General features: G+C 29.4%; 1 protein-coding gene across 14 annotated transcripts in view; it reads left to right on the forward strand.

Annotated features, from left to right (window-relative positions):
* The window catches only part of ATP8A (ATPase phospholipid transporting 8A1), a 241,640-nt gene that overhangs the window by 105,242 nt on the left and 122,480 nt on the right, over positions 1-13,918 (forward strand). For all 14 annotated transcript variants that reach the window (XR_013014406.1, XM_076456687.1, XM_076456679.1 and 11 more), the window contains 2 exons: positions 2,568-2,625; positions 7,377-7,488. Coding sequence is in view for 13 of the 14 variants with exons in the window: in XM_076456687.1 (XP_076312802.1) it covers positions 2,568-2,625; positions 7,377-7,488 (170 nt within the window). In the remaining variant the exon portion in view is untranslated. The remainder of the gene's footprint in view (positions 1-2,567; positions 2,626-7,376; positions 7,489-13,918) is intronic.

A 13,918-nucleotide genomic window follows, 5' to 3' on the forward strand; every position in this document is an offset into this window, starting at 1 on the left:
GAATATAATATAATTATAAATTATTTTTTCAATACCCAAAATATCCACTGCAATTTACTTGGCATTCTAACTAAATTTTGTTTTGGGCTAAAAAATTCAATTTCTTTGAATTAGAAATAGCTTTGATTCAAAGTTTCCAATGATATAAGAAGTTTTATCTCATAAATAACTTAGAAAGAGTGACAGAATTAGTTAGAAGAAATTGAGTTTTCATTTTGTTGTAAAATTGTTGATATACAAAAGTATGAGTAGATAAACCAGTCTTCTCAAATGTGAAATAATGGGTGGAGCCAATATGGTGGATTTGTTAAAATTTAGGTTGTAAATAGAAATGCTAGGAGATTTTTATATAAGATAAAAATCATATGTGATAGCTTTCCAATATTGGAAATTTGAGTTTCTAATTCATAAGAAGCCACACATATTATATTATAGACATAATAAACTGTAGTCTGACCAAACTCAGAAGGTGATGTGTTACATGTCCTAGAAAAATCAATATTTAATCTCTCTCTTTATATATATATATATATACCTTCGAACTAAAAAAGCAACTAATGTATAATACTAAAATTTGAATGATATACACTATGATGGAAAACTTATTAACATACATGTATAAAATAATACTTAAAGAAAATTTTGAATATAAGTACATCTTTTATGATATGCTCTATGACTCCTACTCATATCCATAGGGTTAATACTATTAGTAAGTTGTTAATTAACACATTGACTAAAATTTCTCAGATATAGTTTTCATTAATTTTTTAATATTAAGCATTGTACATTCAAATTCTAATTGTATTATTTGAATCTTGGAGAGATAGTAATAGTTAGTTACTTACCAGGAGTTTGAGCAGGAAGTGTTGGACATTTTCAACATTGTTATGGGTTTGGACATAGTTAGATCAAGCAGCGTTAGTTCTTCTTCCAGCAACAGGATTAGTGTTTTTTTTTTTAAATCAGCCAAGAGACTGACTTATAGCTTTAAACATGGGCTTTTAGAGATTTCTTTAGTATTCTTATAATTCTCCAAATAGTGTGCTCATCCAACTCATAAGAAGATCTGTCACTTAATTGGATGAATTTTGTTGACTCATTGTAATTCTTAGAACTAAAACCAAAAATAAATCAAATATTGATTATGATTGAAGATGGTAAGTTGGAATCCTGTTTTTATATATTTCTTATTATCCTCTTTAGATCAAAGTTCTGCCCAGAGTTTCTAATTTTCTTGCTTATTCCTTTTATAGAAGTTGTGTCCAGTCTGTAATAAAGTTAATACAAACTTTGTCATAGCATTCTCTTTGTTGCTGTGGTATCAGTTTATAGATAAGAGAAACAGTTGATTCTTAGTACTATCTGGAATGCATTGTAGTTTATATGTGACATACACATTTCTTTGGTTGGTCAAGTATCATTGTGTAATTCTTCATATGCATTCATTAAACATGCTCAACTTTTCTTGAATTTACTGTTTGTATACTGTACATGGAAATTAATTAAATTATTTCTCATTTCTTGAAACATTTGAAAATAGTTTAAAATGCCTCAAAACATTGCAAATGCTTCAACTGTAAATCTTACAGATGGAGATGATTGGTATAAAATAAGGATAATTTTGGTTTTTAAAAACAGAACTGTATGAATAACTTTCATATCATTGTGGGAAAAAAACGTATAATGTGTAGAAAATTATAGTGTTTACAAATGTGCTACAATTATTTACACTGTGCAGTGGATATACAATTTGCATTATGTAAACTAGGGCAATCGTTACGGAGCTATTTGGCAACATTATGTAAATCTTGGACCTAATAAGTCATGGCAAGATAACTTATGTGTAGAAATTGTCATCTACTGTTGTTCTTTTATCCATAAACTTAACTACAGAAATCTTGGCTTTCACCATGTAAACATAGCAAAATTTAAAATTATTATAGTAAGCAATATATGAAATTATTCTTGCTTGTTCTTGAATATGGTTTATATAATTAGATATACACAAAATCTCATCATATGAAGTCTTGAGAAAAATCTTACAAAAGTGATAGGATATCACCATCATAATGTCCATTTTCTGTTCTTTTTAGAGAAATAGAAGGAAAACTTTTAACTTGAAAAAATTAAGATCTTCTTGTGGAGCACACTTAAAAGGAAATATTGTACTAAAGAAAAGTAGAGAGAATGTGAGTCACTCCAAGTACAAAATAAATACAATAATTCTGGGAAGAATTGGTTAGTTTCTCAAGGAATATTAGTTGCTCCATCAACATTCAGGGAGACTGCTAAAATTTTATGACTTTGAATAGATACTTTATAAGTTTTAACCGTGAGGTGATTTATTTATTGGACCACAATAGTAGAATAACAGACAAAAAAACTTAAAGATTTAGATAAATAGAATTACATTCCATACCAAATATGTAAGTATGTTTCTCTAATGAATGACAGGTAGTTTATCCTGTTTGGTAACTTCTAATGATTGTACTGGTCATTTGTAAACTTACTGTTTGCAATTACTTTTATAACTGAACTTTATTATGAATTACTTTTTTGTATAGGGGTTCAGGAAAACAATTTGATGGGTCTCAGCTGTTATATTATCTCAAGCAAGAAGAGGTAATTATGTTCTAAGTTGATGTAGGTTAGTCCTTTCCAACCTTTTTTTAAGAGAAGTTTAAAAACAAGCTGTGTAATTATCCTACCCTTCAAATAATGTATAAAAAACAACTATATCTGAAATGTTAATGTTTAAAACTTTTAATTGTAACACTTGTTTGAATAAAGTAATAAAATAATTAACACTTATTTTCAGTTTTCCCTATTGTAATTTTTATTTGAATTTTACAAATACTTAAACTTTCAGTCTGAACATATAAAACTTGTCAATATATTTATAGCATAACTGTAAATCTGTGGTATGTTTGTTGCTTATTTCAAGAACTATGAAATTCAATTAACTGCATTTTTTGTTTTACAAGTTCTAATTTTCTAAAGCAAAGAAAATTGTAAATATATTGTGTGTAAGCTATAATTATTTTGTTTTGTTCAATCTATTTGTTAGAGCTCTTCTTTTTTCCTTATATGGATTGTAAATTTATAACCTTCTATTTATTAGAATGAAAATTTTTGTTTTTTTATGTAATATAAAGGTAATAAATTAATTTTGTTGAAGTCATTACTTTGACAAGTTTTATATTACAAGAACTTCATTTGTTATTTTGAAACTAAATGAATCTTATAGTACGTCTATCTTAGTATAAACTTAAAATGTAGCAGAGTTAACTTTTTTAAATAAGATATAGTAAGGTAAGGAAAAATATGTTTGTTAGTTTTAACAGTATTATGATATTTAATTGTAAATATCTTTGAGCAAAGTATGCCAGAGTGTAAATTCATTAAGCCTGTGATTGGTTTTGCTGCTATTCAGATATATATAGGCTTGTTCAAATGAAATAAATAAAAAACAAATAATATGACTGTGCAAAGATATAATGTAGAATAAACCTGTAAAACCTGGCTTTTAGATCAGTTAAAGGTGTATTGCTTAATGTCACAATGTGTGCTTTATTTTGTTATAATCTGTAAATTTACAAGCAGAATCAAATTAATGTTCAAAAACATTCAGTGGTAATCATGATTTATGTTTCTTGTGCCTGTGTTTCAGAGTTATTAATTTTTGTGCATGGAAGTGTAGATATGACAATGTACTACTACTTTGCTAGAAATGGTTAAAACGTTCAAATTAATTTCTTGTTTAGACTTGGGATAAAACAAATGTAAGGAGCAACTTTGTGCATTTAATTTAACAAAGGTCATGTGTCTGAGTATATTTTTGCTAAAACATTCTCAAATTATGCAGTTTTACATATCTTTGAAAAAACTGGTTTTCACATATTTTCCTGTTATTTCTAGAAATTAATATCTAGAGGGATTCATTTGTAATGACTTTTCTTTGTATTTCTGTGTTTTGAATTTGTATAAATCAAGACATACACCCTTGTGCAAATTAATTAAAACAAGACAGAAAATTACGATTTTTTTCAATTTTTTGCATTTTATTTCTGAGAATCCAAAAATTACTCATAAATTAATACATGATACGACCGCCTTTATTTTTCAGAAGATTGTTAATTTGTTTTGGCATTGAGTCCATGAGTTGACTGCAATCTTTACTAATTTTTGGATCATGGTACCATATCTCAATTATGGCCTCAATTAGCTTATCTTTTGTAGTACGGTTTTTCCCCGAAGTCTTTCTTTACAAATTGCCCAAAGATTTTCAATAGGATTTAAGTCCAAAGAGTTTCCATACCAGTTCAGCACCTTTATTCGCGTTGTAGTCATAAAATTCTTCACAAGTTTCGATGTGTGGCACGGAGCTAGATCTTGCTGAAAAATGCCAGATCCATCTGGAAATCCCTTTTTCAATTCTCTGCAAAACTTCGATGTTCTGTGGTCCTTGCATCATATCTTCTATGATATGTAAGTCTCTGATGCCATAGTAGCTGAAAAAGCCCCAAAACATCTTCTTCAAGGGATGTTTTACGAACTGATTGATGTGAGATTCTCAAAGTTTCTCACCTGGAGATCTGCGAACATGCAGACTACTTTGACCCTGTACAAAGAAATGAGTCTTGTCACTGAATAACACCTTCCTACATTGTTCTTGCATCCAGTTCTTGTATTTCAGACCCCATTGATACCGTTTTTTCTTCATTGAGTTGGTAAGAAGATGTTTTTTGACTGGTCTCCTTGCCCTTCTAACGCAATTTCGAATGACATAATATTCCTCAAAATGTCGTCATATATCCCAAAAATAGATTGCACGTACTGCAAAACACAGCTAATGATGCCGTCTGTGTGAAAAAATGACTATTAAAGGAAATCAGCGGGTCCAGTGAGCCTACACCGGCCACCATGCTGAAAATATTGTAAAATGACCATTTGTTTCAATTAATTTGCATGAGGGTGTATTAAAAAATTGCTGAGGAGCATAAAATTGTGAATTAAAAAAATACTTTCTGTAATTGTAAACAGTATTCACCCAAAACATAGAGATACCATGCTCATCTGATTTAAAACCTGGGCATTTGTCCATGGATATAAAATACACCAAGATTAGACAGTGACTAAGCACATAAGTTATGTGAGATGAACAGCAGCATCAGATTTGTGTATTTTATTAACATTCAGAACAACAAACTTTTTGGATATAGTAACTAAAGTTAATGTTGTTAATCACCCAGAATTAGCATTTAAAGTAATAACAGAGTAGTTAAGAACAAGTTTTGATGGGAATAACTAGAGGTAAGGATGACTGTGAAATATGTAGAAGAGAAAGTATGACAACTTGTTTACAAACATCCAAAATTTATATCATGATAAGAATTATATATATTTTCCTTTTCTATCATATGGTAGTGTTGTACATTATTTGATTCCACAATATTTAACATACTAAACTTTGAGTAGAAATGATTCTTAAGTAGCCTATAGATGCAGGAATTTACAACTTGTTCTTTTGTGTGTTTTTTTTTAATTATACTATTTAAATTTAAATATTTATCAAAAACTCATTTTGCATGCCAAAAAGAACCCCCCTTCCTTCCACACACACAAACTTGGAATAAAGGATTGACATTGATTAACAATTTTAGTATGGGCATATTTACTGTACATGTTAAAGAGTTAGCAAGTTACATTCAAAATTTAATTAAACTACTTTCTTATCATGATACATAAAAGTAAATGTGGCCTAAAAACATAGCGTATAATCCAAATTTTAATTATATATGTTTTAATTTGATAAGACAATATTTAAAAAAAAATTAACCTAGTATGAAAATTGTGACATTTTCTCTTTCTAATTTATTTATCACCCCTCCAAGATGTACTTCTAAATTGTAACCTAAATTTTTCATTATAATGTTCTCATCACTTGGACAATGCATAATTTTCATAGCCTTCAATCTAATTTAGATACAGAGCCATCAAACATAAAATCAAACCCTTCTTGCCATGCCCACCTCTCATACCTTCTCTTTCAGAAATTGCCAGAAGTTCTCTCTGATGTTTAATACTATTAAACAGTATGTTATAATGCATTGTTTTCAGCACAGAGAATTGTCTATTGTGCTTCCAGTTCAAAACTTTATTCTAACAGGAAAGATAACGACTAGTTTAGATGAATTTTTAACAGTTCTTATTACAGTTAAAAAGCCAAACAGACTGATAGTTATGGGAAATTGTCTGCTTTATGCAGGCTATTATTCTATGTTCTTTGGTGCATTATTCAATTAAATCAAAACTTGATTGTATAGTACTACTGTTAATATATAAAATTAGGATTAAGTTTCATTGACAGTTGATAGCATGTGCATTTTCTATTTGTTATTGTAAAAATAACTAAAATGTAAATATTCAGAAACTATTTAAGTTAGATAAGGTTAAATTAGGTAAAATAAGGAATAATAATAAATTTGCATGAGATACAGTTGGGGTAGCTTGTGCTTTATGCAATTGGAAATGTGAGCTACATGTTCACCAAGTGATTTAAAACTTTTTTGGTGAGAATGCCAGTTACACATGGTTCAAAGGATAATAAAACATTAAAATATAAGTATAAACAGATCTATACTGACATAAGCTTAAAGCTAATAAACAAATGTAGTTTCATGCCACAATTTGAAGTCATTTTAAAAAGGAAAAAAATGTAATGTAGCTTTATTACTAATTTTTATTTTTATGATTACAAGGCCAGGCAGGGGTAAAGAAAATAACAGATAAAATAAACATTGTAATGGAAACAAAAATTGAACTTTGTTCAAGAGGTTTGAGAGTAACACTGCACAAATAAAATTTTAAAATTTTCAGATGAAGAAAAGTGTTTTCAGTTTAACACAAAAATCACTTTCTAGTTGAAGTCCTCAACACTTTATATATTATTTGAAGAAGTTTTGGTGAAAATCTTTCATCAAATGAGTAAAGAATAGCTGAAAGCTTGTGAAATTTCATGAATATACACAAAATGTAATAGAAGTTATAGTAGGGAATCTGTAAGTCTGGGATTACAGTTCTGCTGGTTCAACCAAGTCAATGGTGAGAGTGTTAAAATACATTATAATTTAAAATATTAGTGAAATGTAGTACTCTTTTGTTAAAAACTGACACACATGCATAAAAGTAAATAAATAATATTTCTATTACTGAATAAGTTTCAACTTGTGAAATTTTTATTTCTTTTAATGAGTGGAAAAATGTCTACAATTTTCCCTTCAAAATGGACTGCTCAAAACTGGGTATGAAAGATTTATAAATGTAAGACAGAATAAACAGTTATTTAAAATATTCTTGTTTTCCTATTACAGACATCATTGTCAATTTTAAAGGAGTTTGTAAGATTGTTGGCAGTATGCCACACAGCAGTACCTGAATATGATCCAGATATGGAAACTATACATTATCAAGCAGCATCTCCTGGTAACTAAAATAAAGGTTTTGGTTTTAAAAAATACTTTATAATATAACTTATTATTTTACCTGTGAAATTGGTAATACTTGAGTTGTTTGAGATAATGTTTTTGAATCTGTAATTAGGAAAGTAAAGTATTAAAAAATTGCACGTGATTAAATCATTTTTCAGCTTATGTAAAGACCTAAAAAACGTTTACAAACTGCTGTTATGAATATTTGTAACTAAATGGAGTACACTATAAATAATCATTGTGCTTAGAAAATTACTATTAATATTGCAGCACAGTTTATTTTTTGCTCTACAGACCTGTAAAGAAATGTATTTAGAGTATAAGTATTCTACATTTAAATTTTATAATTGTTATCTTTAGTTAGTTGCTGATCATTTCAAAATATTTTGATTTTATAATTTGTGGATGCATCTTACATTGCTGTGTTAAAATTTTTAAACTATTTGCAAATTTTTGTGTAACTTAGTATTAATTTTACTTGAACAATTCTTTTTCTGTGTACACTATGTTCAATTCATTAGGCTTCTGTCATGACCAGTCAAAAGTAAACATTCTCAAAAATATAAAAATCAGGCAGGAAGAGGTTAGTAACTTTGAGAGATTTACATTTTAATCTCATATGTGCATACTTTTTGGAAAGTTTTAATCATGGTAAAGTATATAAATTAAGAAGTATCCTTTCGTCTACAAAATTAACTAATGAAATAATAAGTTTGATTTAATTTTTGCAGTATTGTTAAGATACTGTGTGAGTTGGTGTTTTCAGCAGTTATGAACAAGTATTTCACTGAATATTTTCGTTATGATATTAAATAGGATTATTTGTAATGGTGAGTTTAATCTATTATTAAAATGCACAGAGAGAAATTTGGATTACTTAATATTAGCCCAAAATGTTTGGTTAATTATCACGTTAAGAATTAAGTGTTCTTTTCAAATATCACATTAGAAATAACATATTTGATAAAAGTAGCATCTGTGTTTTTTCTTGAAGTTAGTATTGTAGTTGGCATAGTATCAGTTTATCTTTACACTTTCAAATCAGACAAATTTACTTTTTAAACAGTAAAAACCTGTATTTGTTGGCTTGTTATCATGGTGCCAACAATCTTTGTACTTTATTTTCTGAATGCCCTTCACATAATGCAGAGCATGAGTAATTTACCCATAGTTTTCCACTCTCCCAGCTTCAATGTAGCATATGGACATGCATCAGGAGAACATGTAATACTTTTTTCTTTCTCAGCATTATCCAGATTTTCTTGTTGGCAGTCACCCTGTTTATTTTGCCTACAATTCAAATTAATATATTAATGTTAAATAACAAACCAGTTACACTTAATATTAATTAAACATTTTAGAAAACTGTATTTATTAATTTTTACAAAGGTTCTCAACTTGAATTTACATGAGGAAGAAGGAAATAATAATCATAATTCTCAGAACAAAATATATGTCTTAACTATTCTTTTAAAACAATTATTAAAGGAAATAAGTCAATCATTTTTTAAGACAGTAATATAACTGTTAAAGTTAATACATAAAATATCCTACTTGCATTTCAAATTATGTCTTTACCAAGGATTTTTTCAAAAATATAATTAGTTTACACCATTTTTATAATCCACATTGATGTTAGCTCCAGTTTCAATTTTTATATTCTTAATACCAAATACAAGGATAAGTTACATAAAAACTAAACATTGATGCATGAATTATGGTGCAGCTGGAGTATCTGCTCCTACTGCTGGCTACCCTCCAACCTATAGTTACCTCCAATTAACTTGGTGGCTAAGTAACTAACCTGGTTTGACTACAGCATGTGTACTATAACATTCTATTGGAAGAATTTCTGGTTATAAGAAAACAACAACAAAATTAAATCAGTACTTCCTACTGTTATATGGTATATTATGTAAGTTATCCTTAGAACTATTCACAGGAGCTAGTGATAACTGTCATACAGAATCTTTATTAGTAGGAATAGTAACATATTCTGTTGTTGATTGGTCACTCTACCATTTTCTTGACCACTTATCATCTGAGTAGCTTCCCAATGGTTCAGTGGTAAATCTGAGAGTTTATGATGCTAAAAATCTGGTTTCAGTACCTGTAGTGGGCAGAGCATGGTTAACCCATCATGTAGCTGTACACTTAACAACAAACAAAAATCATCTCAGTGACTAAATATTGCTGGACAGTTAGTGGAATTTGCTAATTGATTAACAGTTGGGCACATTAATCGGTTATATTGAGGAAATTGGTAATTTACACAAGATATAGATAGGTGGAATTATGGCAAATGGTAATAATTGTAAACACTAATTTTAATTAGTTGATTATTTTCATGTGTAATGACACTGGTTGATTAAGCTAAAGAACCTTGAATTAATCAAAAATAATAATGAGAAAACATTGTGGCAGTGTTTCAGTTACGTGGTTTAGAGAAATAATAAAAAAATGTAACAGCTGATTATCCATTTCTTTATAAATTTTTGTGAAATTAATCAGTTTAATCATAATTTATTTGATTATTTGTTTTATGTGATACTAAAGTATTCAATTGAACCTCGTGAGTCATCATTTATAACAGTTAATCAAATTAATTGTTCAACTCTAGTAACTGATATCTGTTATCAAGAAAAGAGACAAAAAATAAACTCTAACTGCTTTATTTATCATTGTGCACTTCCATATACAAATTTATTCTAAAATACTGACTACATTGCACTCATAAATGCATTGTAGTAAATCATCAGCTGTGATAACCAACTCTTGAATGCTCATTTTAAAAATTCCTCCAAGCCTTCAGCCTACTGCTGCAAGTGTTTCTAACAGTATCAGAAATTCTGGAACTTTTTTCAGCACTTTATTCACTTAATTATATTTGCAGAGAAATCCCATGGCTGCATTGTTAACTGTTATTTATCAGTGTATTTATGCCATTAATTTCCAATTTTCTGCTGATGTCCTTGGCAGTTTTCGTGGTAATGTCGATGCTTAATTGTAGAACACCAACTATTTTGTCATGATGAAGTAAAAACTAATCTTTTGATTATATCTGTTTGCATTCATTGTTTTAGAATAGCAGGATTACATTTGTCACCCTGTCCTAATTATAAAGATGCCTTGCTTATTAATTTTTTTTCCGATGGTTGTTCTGTTTGACACCTGGAATTCATACTTGCTATGCCTGATGGCACTGATGTTATTTTGAATGATTCAGTTCTTAAATCTTGATATTTTCCACTTTGTCGTGATTTTTGGATAATTTTTTATAGTTTTAAAGAGCAACTAAATGGTAATAGAATATCTTTGGGGATATCCTTCTTTACTCACCTTACTTTTTAAGTTATTATCAATCAAGTTAATTTTTGTTTTTTATGCAAGATTTCACTTTAACCCATCACCATTTATCTGCCTGCACATTATGATTTATCTCATTGTGTGAATTTTTTCTTTGAAATAATTATAAGGTATAAGCTCGTACTATTATGATTCCTTTAGCTAGGATCAAGGTTTTACCTTGTAGGCTTCTTTAGAGGTGGTCCTTGCTGAGGGAGTTTATACTACTATGTGGCTCTTATGTCTATTTAACACATTAGTTCATCATGCTGTTTACAAAATGCTCATCTCCCCATTTCAGCTGGCCTCAGTTTAGCTTCATTTCTGCAGGATGTTTTCATCAACCACAGTTACCTGTTCAGTAGAAACATGTCAAAAGGAGCTAATTAGGAGTTTAACATTTCAACTGACTTGTATTGCAAGACTTGAGTGTCCTGTATGTACTTTTGTCTTTAATTCTATTACCAAAGATATTCTTTCTGCTTTTGAAATAATGGATTAATTTCACAGAGTCATTCCCTATGGGTGTGCACACATGCACTTCTTTCTTTAGTTTGTTCTCTTCTTCTGAAGGAATGTGTTATTTATTCATTTGCTTTTCAATAGCTATGTGAAAGACCAGAGACTATTTGTTTGGTGGTTGATACAATTGCTGTGTTATTGAACCACCTTCTTACACTCTAATGGTTTCCATTTCCATATCCAGTAGATACCTAGAGTTATATACGTGAAAACCTCTTCCTAATATATATTCATGTCTACCTTCTTTATTTAAGTACTAAGCAAGAATAAATACTCATATTTCTGGATTCTTCTTAATTGCTACACTCTGGATAGCCTAAACATGGTTTTTCTATTACACTGACTTTTTTTGCAAGAAAAGTTCTGTTACCACCAAGAAACATCTGTGCACTTATGCATCCATCTTGCATAGAAATATTCAACATTTCCAAATTCATAGCTGACTGTTGTTTGGTTCTTTGTTTATTACATCAGATTTTCTTCCAGTGTAGTTTAAATGCGAGTTCGCTACTCCTCATGGTTTTCTTCTGGCTTTCAGTCAATATCATTGAACTAACTTACAAAATTAGTGCATTGAACATATTTTGTTTATTACCATTTTCTGAGCAGATTGCTTCTTTCTTTATATATGTTTCATGGTTGTGGCTTTTCAGTATCATTCATAGTGGTTATAGAGTTTCTTTATTTACCATTTTCAAATGTCGTGGAAACCATCAAGTTTTTTGTTCCTCCACAGTTCAGAGGTTTCTTTCTTGCCTTTGTTTTCAATGATTCCAAGTTCTTAAACATTATTCTAAGCAGGACATGGATTTAATCTTATGTTTCTTGGCTTGTCACTTTTTTAAACCCTTTGAAGGTTATCCAGTCTCTCATCTATACAGTAAACCATATTTTTCTTATTACTTCTATCAAGCAGAATATGTTCTGATATCTGTTATGTAATAGTTTTTATGAGAAGAGCTACTAAAATTGTTCATTACAATTGTTCACCTGTGGATTGGTGAGTTTACAGTTATCTGTTTAGTTATTGATTTGGATCCACAGTATTGCTTGCATGGTCATTGAGGTATAAATACCCCTACTCAACCACCTCTTTTTTTTTTTTATTGTTTTAAGAAGTGTTTGGGATTGAGTAATCATTATGTTGTGAAAAAAAATCATTGTCTCTTCTGTATAATATGATAATGGGATTGAATGGATATATTAATTTGTGATTCTTATATGTTACATATACCTCTTTGAGTGTCCTGGATAAATTATTCCTTCCATATTAGTGCTTCATAAAGGGGTGATACTATCTGGTAGTGGATAATGGATGTCATCTGGTAATTGATGAGGATTATAATTTCCATCTTTGTGTGCACATATTTCAGTAACATTTGAGAATAAGCAACACCTTCTAGATTTATTTTTAACTCTTCTTAACCTTATTTCTCACTACTCTGTCAAAGGTTTACTGAATATAATGTCCTGGGTCTTTTTGATTTTCTCTGGGTGTTCATTGGCTCAGCTAATATTTTCAGATGAAATGAATGGGGCTTTAACCCCAGGAGAATGTCCTGTCATTTATTATTATCAGGTTTTGTTTTTGGAAATTTTCATGATAGGGATACGATAATGTATTTTTCTCTGATTGTTAGTGCACATTATGTGATTAAACCAAAGAATGTGCATGTCTTCCTTGATTTATTATTCAGTTTTGTCTAGGGCAATGGTATACGTTTTTAGATTGTTGGATATACATGACTGTTTAAGTGTAATGCAAGTGTTATTATTTAGAAAGTTTAGTATAGCAGGAGAGTTAAATTTGCAATAGTTTATTGCAGATTTGTTTGTGTAACTGTGTGTGAACTGTGTTATGTAGTTCAGTTGTTGTAAATTGATGATTGTTTTATGTTATTACAATGTTCTAATTTTATTACTGTTTTATTTGTGTATTATTACATCATAATGTTTTGTAGTGTATGTGGAAAGTTCTTTGTCTTGGTCAGGCAGCAAGTATGCATATAAAATATAGCTTTAGTTAGACAAAACTAGCTACATTGAGAGGTAAGTATAGTCTGTGTGAATCAGAGTTTAATCATAAGAATGTATAGTGAAGATTTCAAATGTTAATTATCACAGATTTTATTGAAATAAGCAATAGAGAAGAATTAATTTGTCTTGTCAGTTGTGTTCTAAAGTAACTGAACCAGCCTGTGTGAACTTTGATGGAAAGAGATTTTTATTTAAAGCTTTGGATACAACTGTGTTCATTAATTGTTTGATGAACATTTATATGTATTTTTTACGTATTTTAATACATTATTTTCAATCAAGTGAGCTGCTTGTTTATTGTTAAAATTTGTCACTAACAGGTCACAAACACCTACTGTAAAGAATCTGGCTCCTACATATACCTAAAAACCTGACATAGGTGAATCCTTTTCTTTCTTAATGCCTTCTTTTTGGTCCAGTTTCTTATTGCACTTGTCTTTTCCACTTTGTTATTCCATGAATCCAGTTCATTGACTTTCATTCTGATTCTGGATTCTACTCAAACTCTTCTTGACTACATT

The sequence above is a fragment of the Tachypleus tridentatus genome, chromosome 1, assembly GCF_004210375.1.
Source record: "Tachypleus tridentatus isolate NWPU-2018 chromosome 1, ASM421037v1, whole genome shotgun sequence".
NCBI classification, from domain to species: Eukaryota; Metazoa; Arthropoda; class Merostomata; order Xiphosura; family Limulidae; genus Tachypleus; species Tachypleus tridentatus.